Source organism: Cyclopterus lumpus, chromosome 5 (assembly GCF_009769545.1).
Source record: "Cyclopterus lumpus isolate fCycLum1 chromosome 5, fCycLum1.pri, whole genome shotgun sequence".
Taxonomy (NCBI): Eukaryota; Metazoa; Chordata; class Actinopteri; order Perciformes; family Cyclopteridae; genus Cyclopterus; species Cyclopterus lumpus.
The window spans coordinates 16,592,779-16,610,951 of NC_046970.1; the positions used below are offsets into that span (position 1 = coordinate 16,592,779).

Here is an 18,173-nt window from a genome sequence, read left to right on the forward strand (position 1 = left end):
TAAAACCTGCCCTCAGAAAGCTATGTGTGTCGCTAGCATTGGGAGTGTTGAATTGACAGGGAACAGCCAACAACAATTTGTGACCAGATCACCTGAAACACCTAATCCCAGGTCCAAACCCCTAATCCCAGGTCCAAACCCCTAATGCCAGGTCCAACCACCTAATGCCAGGTCCAAACACCTAATGCCAAATCCAACCATCTACTGCCAAGTCCAAACCCCTAATGCCAGGTCCAACCACCTAATCCCAAATCCAACCACCTGATGCCAGGTCCAAACACCTAATGTCTGGTCCAATCACCTGACGCCATGTCCAACCACCTGATGCCATGTCCAACCACCTAATGCCAGGTCCAACCACCTGATGCCATGTCCAACCACCTAATGCCAGGTCCAACCACCTAATGCCAGGTCCAACCACCTAATGCCAGGTCCAATTACCTAATCCCAAATCCAACCACCTAATCCCAAATCCAACCACCTAATGCCAGGTCCAAACACCTAATGCCAGGTCCAACCACCTGATGCCATGTCCAACCACCTAATGCCAGGTCCAACCACCTAATGCCAGGTCCAACCACCTAATGCCAGGTCCAATTACCTAATCCCAAATCCAACCACCTAATCCCAAATCCAACCACCTAATGCCAGGTCCAAATACCTAATGCCAGGTCCAACCACCTGATGCCAGGTCCAACCACCTAATGCCAGGTCCAACCACCTAATGGGGCCACTGTCCTGCTGTTAGTGAGTTTACATGTGGCTTATTACATTACATTACATTTCATGTCATTTAGCTGACGCTTTTATCCAAAGCGACTTACAATAAGTGCATTAAACCCTGAGTCCAAACTCAGAACAACAAGAATCAAGCAAGTACAATTTCTTCAATAACGTTAAACTACAAAGTGCTATCAGTAAGAGCCATTTAAGTGCTACTAAAGTGTTAAACTACAAAGTGCTATCAGTAAGAGACATTTAAGTGCTACTAAAGTGCTACTACGGCTCTACCTTCCCTATTCAAGGTATAGTCGAAAAAGATGTGTTTTTAGTTTGCAACGGAAGATGTAGAGACTTTCTGCTGTCCTGATGTCAATGGGGAGCTCGTTCCACCAATGATGAGCCAATGATGAGCCAGTGAAGGAGCTACAAGCCGATTGGCAGAAGCCGAGCGAAGTGAACGAGCTGGGGTGTACGGTTTGACCATGTCCTGGATGTAGACCGGACTCGATCTGTTCGCAGCACGGTACGCAAGTATCAATGTTTTGAAAAGGATGCGGGCGGCCACCGGTAACCAGTGAAGGTCGCGGAGGAGCGGAGTAGTGTGGGTAAATTTCAGGAGGTTGAAGACCAGTCGAGCAGCTGCATTCTGGATGAGCTGTAGAGGTCGAATGACATTAGCAGGTAGACCTGCCAGGAGGGAGTTACAGTAGTCTAGCCGTGAGATGACCAGAGCCTGGACCAGGACCTGTGCCGCCTTCTGAGTGAGAATTATTCTTTGAAGGTTAAACAGGCGATGCTTCTGCAAATTCTCTCGAGGCTTAGAAGAAGTTAGTGAGCCATATGTTGAGTGAGGTAAATGTGTTGAGTGTGTGGGTGTGTGTGTGTGAGTGTGTGTGTGTGTCTGTGTGTGTGTGTGTGTATGTATGTATGTATGTGTGTGTGTGTGTGTGTGTGTGTAGTGTAATAGCTTTGCTGCAGGTTGAAACAGATGTTTGCAAATGGAAGTTCATATATCTGAATGACAGGGGCCAGGGGATTGGGGAGGAGATTATGGGAGGGGATGTGTGATTCAGTGCATGTGTTGGAGTGTATCTACCTCTGTGTACATATGGACAATTAGTGTGTAGATCACTAAGAAAGGAGACCAACTAATGCTTCTAGTCCTAGGGTAAATGAAGATGAATGTTGAACAGAAGTTTATGGCCATACTAGTGATGGAGCTTCAGGGTAAACAATATATGTGTTGATCAGTGCACCACTTTGGTCCTGACTGAAATATCTCAACAATTATTGAATGCATTATCATGATGTTTTGTACAGACATTTATGCTCGCAGAGAATGAAAAATCTGACTGAAACATTTGCTATACTATGTCTACTGCTGTGGAATACTATGTGTTTGTACATATATGATAATAACATACTTAATTCTCAGTTGGTCTTTACCTCCTTGAACTGGATGGTAATAGGAAACCAAACTGGAACTGGAATTTCTCTTGACAGTCTTGAGTGGTTTTCAACTCATTATGAGAGAAATCTGATTTGGAATCTGCTTTGTATTGTTTACAGAGACAATAAAACAGCAGATCATGACATAAAAATCTGATGACAAATACTGTCCTTATGCTATGTCTGTTCCATTTCAGAAATCATCAGGTGGACTAGAAACACTGAGACATTTCAAACATCAAACATTTTCTTCTTATATTGCATCTGAATTAATGTTTTTTGCACTTGTGAAAGAAATGCCAAAACATCCTTCAAAACATCAGTTTGAAGGAACAGAACGGGACCCTAAAGGCATCGGAAATGATATCACAAATGGTGTATATCCTCAGGAACCTGATGGAATCTCTCTGAACTACACCGACAGAAATTTGATATGCTTTTGCCAATCAGTGCACGCTGCAAGTTGTGAAGTTTTCTCTTCTATTTTTACCCAAGTAGAGCTCGGCCTACTTTCCTTGTACTTCTCTTATGGGACCAGGGAGTTATAACTGACTCTCCAAAGGCCTACAGGAAATGAAAAACCAAATTACTTTGTTTGAGTCTCCCGATGGTGGTGGTGGGAAGGCTCGGGTTGTAATATGTAGCTTCTGCAACAGCATATACAAAATGTTCCATGCATGTTAAAGTTATGACTGCTGATTGGGTTCATTAGTTATTCAAACCATCTGACCTCCCCACAGCACTGCTCAGACACACTCATTATGAAGCCCTTGTAATTCATTAAGCTCCCTAAATGAACACAAGCCTTATCGAGGGGTGCTCGCCGCTACTGAGTGGCTTGCTGCGCCTCAGGGAGGTTAATAGTGAGTGTGTGGATCAAGTTTTAATGCTATGATAAGGGCAGGGTTGGACTTTGACTGACTAACAACAGAATAATTATGAGTTAGAGTAGGAGGGTGTAAAGAGGGTGTGAAGATATAAGATATAAAGATGTGTTATGTATTCACAATTTTAAATAATAGATGAAGAATACACATACACCGGGAATTAAACACATTTCTATGCTAGAAGAATACTTGGTATGGTATGATAATTATGATCAGAGCACACTTCCATTTATTCTCACAAAAGATCACTTAAACGTTGCCCCAGAATCAGGTGTGAGGGGAGCGAGGCTGCAGGCAGCTCTCGCTCCCTTTGAAAGTGAGAGACAACTCCTTCATTTGTCATTGCGTCACGCTAGCAGGAGGGATATAATCACTTGCTGCCGGTGGTGTAATTCACTGCGGGCACACCAACTGCTGCCGTACTGCTGCTGTTGGGAATGACAGAAACAATTCAAGTGTTTCAAGTGATTTAAAAAGCTTGGCAGTATTCTCTACGCTTTTAGGGAGTTATGTGCTAGTTTCACCGGCACAGCCGATTCACCGGCACAGCAGGCAACACACAGCACAGCACAGCCCTGGATACCTGATTGAAAAGCATCACCAGTGGCCGTATTGAAATCAGGAACCAGACCCCCATTAGATAAAGGAGGGCTTCACTTAACTAATCCTCCAGCTCTAGTACACTACCACTGAGGGCCAATCCAGATCAGAGTGACAGCTCTCACTACTCACTACAGCTTCACAGAGGTGTGTTAGCGGGAGCCTCATTTTTAAGACCGGTGGCCCTTTAAAAGACTGAGAGCTAAATTTAGCTGTTATAAATTGGTTATTTGTGCCGGATGCCTGTTCAATTAAAGCCAGTCACTGATGCGTCTGAGATCTCGCTGGGATGACAACACAAGTCATCAACCACACACTCCAATGAGGTGGTTTTACTCACAGCGTTACTGCAGTAACACTAATTAAAACTGTTGATTTCTTGTTGGTTTTTGGCCCACCATTAACAGACAACTGTGCAAACTATAACTTATCATTAAAATGAACACTGCTGCTGCCCTTTCATGCATCATTAAAATGCTAAATGATCAATGCTCTCCTTCTCTTTGTTGAAACATTGGTCTCGGTGTGGGCAGCTTCACCTCCTTTTTGTCGTGATCGATTTTGTGCAAGACATCGCCTCATCAACAGTGTGTACATTTTCACCCCACTTCCGCTGATGATACATTTCCCTCATGGAAACAGTGAAATGAATCATAAAGAAGTTACTTCACACTACACAGCCAATTCTCTAGTGTGTGAATATCCAATGAATATGGGAGGTTTGTTTACAACTAATAACGCTGGTTCAGCTCTAGGGTAGTCATTCAGAGATCAAAACTATTAGTAGTGTAAACTGATAGAAAACATAATAGTGTCAAAACAACTGACACGGTAATGAGGAAGGAAAGTGAGTGCATGACCGAGAGCCTGCAGCTACTATTTTGTTAACTGTTCAATATTAGCTATACGTCTCTCAGTTTCTTTAGTGGAAACAAGTGGGTATTTCAGATGTCCTTTCTAAACACCGGTGAGTGAATCCAAATGTTCAAACCTGTGCCAACACGTGCATGCTCTCACTTCTTTCAGAATGCATGTTGGCTGTGTGTGTCTGTGTGTGTGTGTGTGTGTGTGTGTGTGTGTGTGTGTGTGTGTGTGTGTTTGTGTGTGTGTGTGTGTCGCGTGACACTATGTGTCTGAGTGAATTATTGATAGATGTAACGGGATGACAGTTGACTCTGCGCGGCCTGTCCCTCCCCATCTCTGACCCGGCTGTGTCGTCTTGGTTTCCACGGTCAGGAGGAGACGGAGGCCCACGCAGTCTGATTGATTAATTCTGTCAAGCACACTCCTGCTGTCCCTGCACAGTGTCCGGTCCGAGCTCTCTCGCAATCTCTCACAATCACTATCAGCATGATAGCGTCTTTCCTGAAGGAGAAACTGCCCACTGTCCAACATTTTCTTAATTTTGCTTTATGTTCTTCTCCAATCAAACAAGTCACCTAGTCATGTACAGAAACCGGATACAATAATTAGTGCCTGATTAGGCCCCCGTGGCTACCAGAAGGCCCCCTCCCAAGTGTGCTTGTCCCAAAAAGAGTTGCAAATTACAAAAGTGCCCCGCCTCCTTCACGTCAAAGCAGGTATCAATGTATAAACCTGAGAAGGGGAAGCCGTCCCTCCGGTCATGAAAAGAGAGAAAGATCACAAGAACAGAAATCAGGTAAACTTGTGTTCTCGTCTGCCCATTTCTAGACCGTCTGTCTTGCTAACCGAGCTGGGCAGTGCATCTCTTGTCTGTGTTTTGCTTGCCAGCCACTTCAAGCCCTGTGTTCTGTGACTTTGTGGCAGACAAAAAAAAAGAGAATGAAATACAACTAGCTTATTACATTTGATGAACTTCAACAGGCAACACTGTTTGTAAACTGCAGCTTGGAAAAGATAGCAGCGCACATGAAACTTGCATTCCTATGTGCATTCAAAAAATGCAAGATGGAAAGCAACAGATTGACATTGACTATTGATTACATATTTAATTAAAAAAGTTTATTGGTTGAACATACTCAGTTGGGTATATTCATTACAACTAGGTATGTTTAACTATACATAACTTTTAAAAACCCAGATGTTTTAAATTTAGAGATGTGGTAACCTTCGAGCTTGTACAATCAACGTGTGTAGACACACAATGTGAACAGTGAGGTAATGTGTGAATGGTTTACAAATAAAATAAGTGTTTTACCCTGAGGTGGATTGAATATATATATATAATAGACAGACTAACTCAGACTAAGACTAACATATTAATTCAGCTTATGGTTTACAAATAAAATTAGTTTTTTACTCTGAGGTGGATTGAATATATATATATATATATATATATATATATATATATATATTTATAAATATATAATAGACAGACTAACTCAGACTAGGACTAACGTATGAATTCAGGTTTCCTTAAGTCTTTATTCACAATTGGATGTGTCTCTGTGTCCCTCAGGAATGTAGATCCTCATAAAAGCTTGTCGGGTCAGCCTTAAGGAAGGTCTTATAGTTAATAAGACGGTTTGAGTGTCAAGATTGACCCCAAGTCTTATCTTGAGTTCATCCAGACACATGGTAAATTGAGGGTTCAAACCATAGTGCCCTTTAGGTTCCTGAGAGCAGTCTCTGAACAAAATGTATTAGTTCAGATTGTGTCATTGTTGTTATTATCAAATTTCTTAGTTTGATCAACTTCTCGTGGATGTTCGCGACATCCCTCACTTTACTTTCCAGTACTTTTCCTTGGTTGTAATATTGTTAGAATATTCAACCAGGCCTCAACCCTGAAACCATAAAAAAAAAGAAACCCATTAAAGTGTCGGGTGTGTAAACATCAAGCAGCGAGTAGACCAGAGGCACACACACATCCGTCAGCCTTCAAGTGGTATTGGAATAGTATTGAGATCTGTGTAATTGGATTAGACCAACCTTAGTCCCCTCTCTATTCCACCAGTTCCCTCTGTGAAATCACAACTTAAGAGCTTTGACAATGGTAGTTTTGCTGTGCTGCAGCTGATGGAAATGCAACATGATCTCCGTCTCTAGCTCCTGGCCTCATCTTCCCTCCCGAGGCGGGAAAATCCTAGCAGCAGCCCGACTGACAGCTCAACTCTGCCTGGCTTTGACTGACAGTGTACAGGATGTTGTGCAGCCTCAGATGGTTTCCGAGGGCCTCAACTGATCTCAGGCCTCTGTGGCAATCATATGGAGCATCACAAAGAGGTGCACAGGAAGGGATGAGGGCTCAGATGAGTCTGGGGGGTCTATCACACCTGTTTGGCTGTATACACATGATAGGGTACATGGAGGGTTCTCTCTGGCTTCTGTGGGTTTAAAGGTCTGTCAGACCGACACCCTTGTGTCATCGCTCAGGTGGGAGTCTGTTGCGCTGGTAGCACATGCACGTAGGAAGACAAAGAGAGAGTATAAAGAAGCACATGCAGACTGCTCTCCACTCACAGAGCTGCTGCTACCAGCACATTATATTGTGACCTCTAACTAATATAATATAAGATAATCAAGCAAAAGACTTGAGATGAAGTCTACATGATATCCCAGCGTCTATCCTGACATTATTTCATACTGTGGCTAGAGTGGAAGGGTCACCGACTCAACCAGAGCTTTCTGGAAGCGTCGGCTGCAGACCAAACAGCCTGATAATTTATTATATTCACTTTTGATTACAATAAAAAAGCTTTGATTAAAACGTCGCGATTTGCTATGCATGAACATTTTTTCTGTCTGTATTAGTCCTGCCCATATGTGTGTGTGTGTGTTTCTTACAATGTTTCTTACAATGTTCAGCTGAGCTGATGATTAGTCAGACTGTGGACTGACTAAAAGACCATCTAGATTACACGAGCAATCAATTGGAATAACTTGATTGCAAACTAACATTTTGTAGAAGCCGTCTATTTTGCTTGTAATCAGTATTCAACTAATTTTCTGGAAACATCTTGGAAATCATGAACATATTATTGAAAGATGATGGATCTGTATGAACATTTTGGGGCTAAAAGTCTTAAAAAACAGTTTTTGAGTTGAAGATCACTTCATTTCCTGCTCAAATGTGCCTCAATAAAAGATGTGTATATTGGAAAACAGGCACATAACAGCAAACATCAACACACAGAAAAGGTGCAGATATCTTGTAGCGGACTATAAACAAACCTGACTGGCTGCAGGTCGAGGTGTCAGCTACAGATCACACGGCCACTGAAATAAGCTAAAATGGTGAGCATCAGAGGAAGCTTTCCTGAATCATACTTCAACCTTTCTCTGAAAACAAAGGTATTCCCACAAAGTGTCCAGCGGCTACATGCGAGGAGGCTGTCAGCCTACCGTGGTTTGTGTTACATTTTAATGTTGGCACCGACCTGAGAATCAGATCATTGTTTGAGAAGACGGCTGGAGCCAGAGACAAGAAAGAGAGAGCAGACAGGGACACGGAGTGGAGGAGATTAAGACCAGGCAGGGAAAAGAATAAACATTGGGGAAGCTTTTGACAAAAACATACTCAGCTTACGCAGCCTCCATTTTTGGGGGGCCAAGGGAACATTCAGTGCATGGTACTTTGAAATTTTATTGTTAGACTTGAAGATACCAATTTTGATATTGGTTGTGTGAAAGCAAGTACACACATCACTGTATTAGTTACAGCAAATGAGGATATTATAGCAGAATTGCAGGACGACTATTTTTGTTAACTGTTGCAAGCCATAAACTGTATTTTATTCATTGTAATAACCCAGAGAGCGAGCGCACACGGGTAAACAAATATAAGCTCACCTACTGGAGCTTTTTTAACCCCTCTCCAAATAAGAGTATTTGAAAAATTAAAATGTGTTGCTAATTTGGGAATTAAGGCTAAGGCAACTAAATCCCAAGCGCTAAGAAATGCTTCTCTCACCACTTTATATCAGTAACTGAGTATTCACAGTCAATGTGTATTTTCTCATTAGTAATATAAACATGAATTACAATGAATCACCCCAAGCTGTATTTAAATAGGTTGCAGGAGAATAATTTATTTTTGCTCGCACACACGTCAGTGCACAGATACACACACAATTCCTTTTTTGGATGTGTGGCAGGGAATATTCAGGACTAAATAACCATTACGGGGGGGTAGAAATATAAAACGCTGTCAAAACTGTGCTGAGCGGAGTCTGAGACCTTCTTATCTACAGACTGCAATAAGACATGGCTTTCACTTTTCTCCCTGTATAATGAATAATAACTGCACATTAATGTATTAGCCTACAGTTGTGAATTCATAGTTTTAGTCGGAAAAAAGTGATCTTAACCTGCCGAAATGAAACATATATTAACTTGTTGCATACTTTTTTTTAAGGTTGCATACTATAATGACTCCCTATTTCTTAGCATCCCTCGTTCCCTTTTGCAATTTCCTCAACTGACTCTCTTTTCCTCTTCTTTCTTCGTTCCCCCAAACTCTTTCCGCCCCCGCCCCCCACACACACTCCCTTTCCCTCCCGCTTGCTGCTCATTTTTAAATCTATGAATTTCTGAACATCATTTTCTTGATTTGTCCACGCCCCAGGGAGACATTCTCATTCCAGCCCTTCTCTTTTTTCACCTCATTTCCTCCCTCCTGAGTGAATCTCCTAGACAGGATGTGAGGTGACAGTGATGCCCATGGAGGTTAGGGTGGGGGGGTGTTGTGTGCGTGTGTGTGTGCGTGCGTGTGTGTGTGGGGGGGGGGGGGGGGGGGGGAGGGGTGGTTGATTGAAGTACAGGGGTTGAAGGTGGTTATGGTAATGCCTCCCCTTTTTAAAAAAAACAGGGTTGAAGGGTCAATGCCTTTCCAATTCTCATCCAGCACATGACCACGGGAGATGTAGTGTAACGCTGTCTTTCCTTTTAGGATCCAAGCTGTGGAATTAACCGTGCCTTGGAGAGACTTCTGCTCCTTGGCATGATAGTCCCTCATCCCACAAGACCTCGTGCTCTTAAAAGATATATACTTCTGTCCCTTTATAAGGCTTCAACTGTGTTAAAAACGGCCAATGCTTTCGTCTTGAGTGACCATATCTGCGCAGAAACAAAGGGAAGGAACCTGGACCGTTCCTCAGCCCCATTCCTCAAATAAGGTGTTCTGTGGATGAAAAACTCCACATATTCAGCATACACTGATGAAACCAGTATCCAGGAGTGTAAATCAAAGCTTTTTGTGATATGAATGTTTTTGTCTGCATTGTATGTGAAAGGTAAAATATTCATATAAATGCAGGGTAAAGTTTGAATGATTTGTCAAAAGCATTACAGCCTCAGCAATTTCAGTGTGGGAGTGTAGCTCTAGCACGATACGATGAAGATGATCACAGTGATTAAAATAAATCAGTGTGTGTATGTAGATGTGTGTGCAGCTGTATGTGTGTATGTGGGTGGAGATGATGAGAATCACCAAACTGATTAAAAGGAGTGCCTCACTGCCATTGTGGAAAGAAAGAACACATTCAGCTTTAAATAGCAATAATTACAAATTCTAATCAGGTAATTTGGGAATTATATGCTCTCAAAATGTCCTGTAATTTTAAGTATGAAAATAATTTTAAGGGGGACAACATTTTGATTTTTGAATCAACATTTTCATGATGAGCACAAATGCTTCTTTTCTTTATCTCTGACGTTTGAAAATTAAAAGGTGATTGCGTATACTTTTCTCATTTTGCTCCCTGTCAATCAGCTGTTCTGCCTCTCGATCTCCCCCTCTCTTCTTCTCTCAAGGGTTAGAGGTTCCCCACTGTGAGAGTGAAACTAATTTTAACTAATCACAGTAGTCTGAGCAGAACGGTGGTAATAATTATACCCCATAATGCAGGACATTAAAATGATAACCTTTTTTCCCATGCTTCACGGAAACTATCTTTCAGAATACAAGCCTCTAATATTAAACAAAGAAGAAAAAAATACAAATTAGTGCCGGGCAAAGAAAATGACAGAGATGACTATCTCCAACCATTCAAATTGTTTTACATGTACATCAATTTATTTCTATAATATCTTACATTTTGATATATATTGTTATGGTGTGTGTTGTGCTTTACATAACTTATAGTGCATGCTTGTATAAAGTTGCATTATCTTACCTCCAGGGCTTTCCTCTTACTGTTGAGCAGCTTGGCGATGTCCCGGGCCACTCTATCCACCAAGTCCTTGGGGTTGTTTCTCTTGATTTCAAACTGGCTCTTCTTCTCATTATAAATCTGCAGCAGAAGAAAACAGGGAATCACAGGTCAGATTACCGGAGCCATTAGATTAATTAAGAAGACCACAGAGGAGCGGTTTGATGTTTACCATCTTGTGTCAAGGTAGGACACAAGATGGTAAACATTTACTGTAAAGCATACAGTATAGCCTCGCGTTGTACCCATAAGCCCTAGCACTGCAGAAGAATTAAACACAGAACAGAGCCCTAATGGCAAAGCACTTAGCTAGCCAGCTGCAGTCTGGCAGTCAGGATGAAATTAAATAAATGCAAACTCCAGCAGATCCCCACTGCTGGGTGAACACCTTGTATCTCCACAATGTTAACTCTTTCGGAACTAACACAAGCAGCCTTATTTACAGCGTTGCAAAAACACATTCAAGACTTCATCCAACCGGTTACTGAAGGCAACTGTAAACCAAACAGGCCAGAGAATTTTTGCAACCTCTGAAGGACCATAATACCCTCGATAGTGCAAGTAGGAATTACAACATACTGAAAAACAACAATTAATCAAGCGCTGGGGCGTTAGAAGAATTATATCAGTTAGGCCTTTATATCAGTTGAGCGTTTGAAAACCACAAAAAAACAACAAGTAAGAGAAATGGTTTTGGGATGGCACAAGGGACTGGGATGTTATCAAAGTAGCATCCAGAGGCAAAACGACAGATGCTTGGACCGCTGACAGAGGAAGGTACTCGGGAGATTAGTCTGCTTCCCCTGGAAGAATTGGAAAGGCTGCTGACTCAGCGGCACAGGCTCTATAGGATCTGTAGTCTACAACAGAGCACCACCCGAAGGATTACCACTTATCCTGCTGCCCTAAGACACCGCAAGACCCAGTTTCACACCATAAAACCATTTTGTACAGTTCTTCTGAAGAAAACGCAGGAAAAGCCTGTTGTTGTTGAATATTTTAAAGCAATTATGGTATTTTTAAATCTTTTAATGTGAGGATTAAATGTGGCATTTACTTTGGTTGTGTGTAGGTAATTTCCTTTTTAGTTTGCGGTACTATAAATTCAGTTCTCCAATCAATCATTTACTCAAGCAATTACAAACACTTCAAACTCCACATACATGATATATAGTTCAAATGTGTGAAGTAACACATTCTGAAATTCATAGATCATGGTTTTGAAGAACTAAGAAGCTTCCTGTTGTTTTTTCAGCAAGACCCAAGATTGGTTCTTAAATTTACAGAAGGCTGTTAATGAGCAGGTTGGATTTTCAACATAAATCTGGTTGTGTCACTTAAGCTACACAACCAGACTGAACCATTTCTTATAAAGGGCCATTCAAATGATCTAAATTCAGATCCAGGGCATACTGTATACTGTATTATTGAGGGATTGCCTCCACAGTGCTCTCACAATGGTAACGGCTGAGCCAGTGACTAGCAGCTAATGATGCTAACAGCATGAACAGAGCCCAGTACTAAGCGATGGAGATTAGCTATAGCTAGTGGGTAACACACACAGGAATTTACGTGCACTAACGCACACATGTGGCCGGACCAGCTACGTAGTCAAAGCACAGAGAAGTTCACATTACAACACACCGGAAGGGAGTGAGACTTCATTATCTGCTGGGATATCTTCATATTGCAAATTGTTGTTTGACGGTATATTCATTAATTAATACATTTCAAGCAGCACCTTCAAACAACTGGTAATGCTGGAGACCTACATATATTTAGTTTTTTTTTTACAAAAGAAAAAGACAGACAACACATTTTGGCAACAAAGTTTGACAATTACACAATGGAAAAACAAAATAATGGAAGTAAAAATATTGCAGCACTGTGGTCAATGCCAGTGTCTTGCAGGACCCCTGTTATTGAATGCTGATCAGTTGGGTCTGTTCACAATGAGCAAATCATTGTTTGTGTTTATCATGTAATTAGGTTACGAATCAATTAAACTAGACTATTGTGGCCTTTCAATGACAGTCTTGGTGTTTGAGATTCAATCCCCACACACTACAGCACCCACGACAATTAGATCCCGCATGATTGAAATCAGCACATCGTCTGTCTCATGATTGTTCATAAACAAAACAATCTCATACAGTATTTACCAAAGTACCAATCTCTTGATTTGGTATGAAAAATGATGTCTGTTGGAGTGATCTGTCGCAGCAATTAGGAAAAGAAAACACTGGCGTCCATATGATCCGTCTCTGTCGAGCTGAAAGCTGGGCAGGCAGCCAGAGGCAGTTTCCCTCCACTGGACCACTGAGCAGGCAAACCTGGCCCCAGAAGCTCAGACCATGCCAACCGAGCACTCGGACGAGATTGCCTGGTGTCTTATTTTGGCCGCCCTCTAAGGGATAAGGCATCCTGCTTAGTTTCAAACAACACTTTAAACTACTTCTCGAAGTGAAATGTGAAGGTGCGATCTGCATACACAATGATGATGAAAAAAACAAACGTCAGGTGGTTCAATTCTTTTAGTTTTGTTTCTATCAAGTCATCATCATAAGTCATTCATCTGCAATTGAACAGTCCATTCACGCTGTACACACACACACACACACAAACAAAGGAATTAGTCATTACCCTTCGGTTCTGAATTATTGGTCCTCCTACATGAGACCAATAATCACATATAGTATTTACGCACATGATGTTAATGAATTTACCCTTACATTTGCGCACCGTTTGAGAGGGCTTTTTCTCAAGGTTGAAAAAGCCATTAATGGAATTTTATTAAACCATAGAACAAGAGCGACGGTTTCTCCGCTCCATTGACGGACTACAAACCCCTGACTCTTTTAAGCAATGCATTTTTCAAGTTGATTTAAAAACCATGTCAAATTTGTTTTTAAATCAATATTCATTCCCTTAATGTGAGGTAGTGCTCTCTGGGTCGGCCTCTCTCCGGAAGATTCATGGCTGTCTCTGGGACATTACCGGCAGAGCATTCTCGACACTGAGCTTAGAAACAAAACAAAGACAAAGACAGAGATCAATAAGACTCATATTGCTTCATGTGTGGAATCCAAAAAAATGTACACAGTAAGTTTGTGTGAGGAAAAGGGAGTTCTAAAGGAGTAAACACAAACTTCTATTGCATTCTCCCTGTATATTTAGGGATTTAAACTGAGTCAAATGTGCTGTATAATTGTGAGGTCTCTGCTTCTTCAATCAGTAAACAGCTTTTTTGAAAAATGCACTGCTTAATTACCTCCTCAAAGTATAGAGCAAGCAAACTAATGACAATTTTAGTCAACCACTGTCATTGTGCTCCAAAATGTAGGAAAATAAGCTGCTGCAACACACGCTCACTTGGTAAATACACACCAGCACCCAGAGCCCAAATAAAAGCAGAGCATCTATTAAACTGATTCATCAGTGTCTGTAAATAGTGTTCGAGGAAAGGAATACAAATATAATACTGCTTATTCCCCATTCACATGTATGGATCGTGTTCCACATATTAACCTCTTCCGCTTTTTGGACAGAAAATAAAACCGCACAGGGCTGAAAAACAATTCAATATTAACATTTGTAATTGTTCAACTTCGTGCCAACATTTCCATATTGAGATACTGTGGTTCTGATGTCTTAATGAATTACAAGTTAAATGTAATCACAATTTGTCACATGTGGCAGCATGTTGAATTTCTGTTCAATATGTGAAAATGTTAAGACTTTGTTTGACTAAAAACAAACAAACAGAACAACTACAACACTTTAAATGGTTTACAAAATATCATAACATACTGATAAAGATGTCAGAGTTTTTGGGATTATAAATGTGTCCATGTTGCCCACCACTCAATGTATATAAGTCTAACAGGTGAGAGACCAGTATCATATACCTGAGCGGGCACGCTCCTTCAGTGTAAATGGGTAAGGCAGCAGTGTACTGTATCCTCCTACACAGTGTGTCCTCCTCTCCAGTGACCTGTGTCTACTGTATATCATGCCACATAAACAGCCCCGATATCAATTTCTCTGCCACTCTGTATGAGAAACACTACGGATGTTTTATTCTTTTTATCACTCTACATGGACTAATAAAATACAAAGAGAGACAAATAAAGATAGATAGTACTGTAGGGTGCTCATCTCTGTGACAGGTTGGCCCATTACAAGCCCATGTAACGAGCAGATGAGGTCCCTGTCCATTCTGGGAGAAGATTGAGCTGTGCTGTCAACCAGACAGAGCTCCAGCCCAGAAAGTAGCAGCCGGCCAATGAGCATTAGGTTGGAGGAGCGCTGGGTGCAGACCGACAGCACATGGCAATGCTGGCCACGATAGGCCTGAGGAGCTTTAAATCCCCTTTAGCTAGAGGTTGGAGATGAGTGACCATCATCGCTGAAGGGCCATAAGCACATCAGCCTGCCTGAAATTATATTTGAGGGCTTTGGAGCTTGACTCACTCACAGGTAATGGGGCAGCTACAGGAAAAGAAGAAAAAAAGCAGTGTGGCAGGAAACTTTACTGATCATTATATTCAGTGTTTGAGCTGAGGCAAACCACTTGTAGGTACTTAAAAAACTGCAACAGTAAAAAGAAATATGACATTTTATGGGGAAATTAAGTCTGATTGTATATTGAATTTGTTTGAAGTAAAGTACAGCAAACCTACTATCCATTCCAACTACAACTAACTATCATTGGACCTGTCGTACTGTACCTCAAAATGTTACTCATATGCACTACTTCATAAATGTACTCTCCCCAACTGTATATCGCAGTGAACGTCCACACAACAGAGCAAACAAGCTATTCTAAAGGGAACAAAATACTATGCGATGTATTCATTTATTTAGTTGAAAGCCTGTTTTTCCACTCAAAAATACTATGTGCATAAGTCATATTTACATTATAGAGAAACGTCAGCTCTAAGCAGCATTTTACTATATAAAAAGAAAAGGGTACAAATAAAAGAAAATGGATGCGACTGTTTCGTTGTGCCCATCCTTTCTGTAAAGAGGAATGATAATTCATGGATTGGAAAGGCTGCAGAGAAATTTAGCAGTGTTAATCAGTTATGCTGTTGGCTCGAGGCTGTGACGCCTGGGCAGCTTTCTGTGTAGGCCTGTCATTCTCGCAGGAAAAGAGGAGAGGTGGCTCCGCAGAGTGCCAATGACGGCCAATCAAACCTTCTGTTGCTAACACTCACACAGGATACGACAGAAGCTACGATGCCAAATTGCGACCAATATGCTTTATCTGGCAGTCAGGACAGTCAAGCACACACTGACAAATCACACACCCTCACATACACACACACACACACACACACACACACACACAGTGAGACATGCAAATGCACACATGCGCAAACTCACATTCACGCCCTCATATACAGTACATGTCACACATAGTCACATTGTCATCATTAGCCATGATGACTGGTTCCAGTGTGCCAAGCTCTGAGTGTCACTGTAAACACACAGATGGGAAGACAGAGGGTGGCGAGACTCCAGAAAATGTGTATAAAAGTGCTCTGCAGATTGAGCTGGCTCCCAAAACTCAGCCACCACACACGTCCACTGTACTGCAAGTAATTCCCCGTATGCCTCAACTTCTGTAGCATTGTAAAAAAAAACAACTAAACAAACATGTTGATGCTGCATAACATGTAAGAAAACAACTTGTGTTGTCGCACAAAACCTTGAACTTTTCAAAATGTTCCTCTTGCCATCAACGCAGCGGAGGAAAGTCAAAACAGTCAGAACGATAACAAAGAGAAAAAGATTTCTGTCTGCTGCTGCCGCTTTATATTAAGACTTATTTGTTGACTTTTTCGCCATATTCACTGGTAGTCGTTCGTGTTGATATTATTGTCCTTTCGTCTGCGTTGAAGAGAGGACTGCTTATCTCTCTGTGAAGTCAGCCACAATAGGCCGCGTCTGGCTGCTGCGGCACGGAGGTTGACAGAGACAGATGCCACATCATTAGGGAATATTAGTGGGCTCCGCGGAGCAGGCCCAGTTTCAACGGGCCCCGGGAAGAGCTCAATAAGAGAGAGCACATAGGGCCACAAGCACACCAGAAGCCTCTCATAGTTCAACAGGACTGGGAGCCTCCAGAGTCCAGTCAGACGCAGAAAGAGCAGAGACATTGACTTTTCTATTGTGAAGCTATGGTGTCCCGGGAAGATGTTGTGTCCCAATGACACAGAGGAGAAGAAGAGACAGATGACCATGTCAGCAATGAACAACATGTATACAGCTAATCTGCCACCTGCTTTGATGGCATATACACTCTGACGCTGACTGTCTATCACGGCTTGGAACTGCATCATGCCAAAAAACACAGTATACAATCTATGTGATGTGTGATGTGTGATTCAGCCAAAACAAGAACTTTTGCTGCCTGATTTGCATTTTGCTTTTCTCAAGGTTTCATTTTGCAAGTTTGTTGAGCTTTGGATTTCTCCACATGCCGAAGCATGCGGATCTGCATTTTGAGTGGTGGTGGTGGGTGTTGTTGTTTTTCTTTAGCATTTTTAAAAAAACAAAGAGCAAAAGTGTGAGAAATGGATTAGCAAAGTGTGTTAATCTAACATCTAACATCAACTGCAGTTGTTTTCATGTTCGGCTACTTTACTAACACACTTGGTTACATTAGTTAACAGGTTACAGGTTACGTAAAGCATACAGGTAGCATTTCCTTACTGTATTTTATAGCACATCCCGAGCACAACTGTGGTCCTTGTCAGTTTACTCTCCAGCAACCAGAGCCAACGTTACCATATAAAGTGATTGGTTAAGCCGTATCCTAAACGCCTCTTCTCTTCTAACATTAAGCATGAAGTAAGCTAAACAATGTTATGTTACAATAGTGTGAGTATATTTGGTTTTCTAAATGGGTCATTAACTGGTGAGGATGCTGGGTTTCTGTGTCGTACATGCAGCCTTGGCCTCAGTCTTTCAGTACAACATCATGTAAGTATGTTCAATGCCAGAAAGGAAAGCTTGACATGCAACAGTGACAATGGGGTGTGGAGCTAAATGAACAGTTAAATATACTCACACACAACTGTGCCAGATAGACCAAGTAGTGCATCCTGTTAATTGCGAAAGTTCTAGCTGGTTATTCTTGCACATATGTACTGGAAAAAACAAATTTCAATAGAAAGCCAGTAACAGAACGTGTAAAAGACATAGACATAATTCCCTCATAGTCTCAGAGGCAACACAGGGTGCCAGTGCCAACACAGAGTAACTCAGAGCTCGCTGCATCCGGGGACTCATCACAGAAAACAAAGGCTGGGCTAAATATTTACATACACCACTTGGGGAGAGTTGGAGATTAGAAGGGAAGAGAGAAAGAAAC

The 18,173-nt window shown here is 41.7% G+C and overlaps 1 protein-coding gene across 1 annotated transcript in view; it reads right to left on the reverse strand.

Moving 5' to 3' along the window:
• Positions 1-18,173, reverse strand: part of cacna2d2a (calcium channel, voltage-dependent, alpha 2/delta subunit 2a) — a 133,584-nt gene that overhangs the window by 85,143 nt on the left and 30,268 nt on the right. Inside the window, exon 3 of the mRNA XM_034532777.1 lies at positions 10,757-10,873. Coding sequence (XP_034388668.1) covers positions 10,757-10,873 — 117 coding nt within the window. The remainder of the gene's footprint in view (positions 1-10,756; positions 10,874-18,173) is intronic.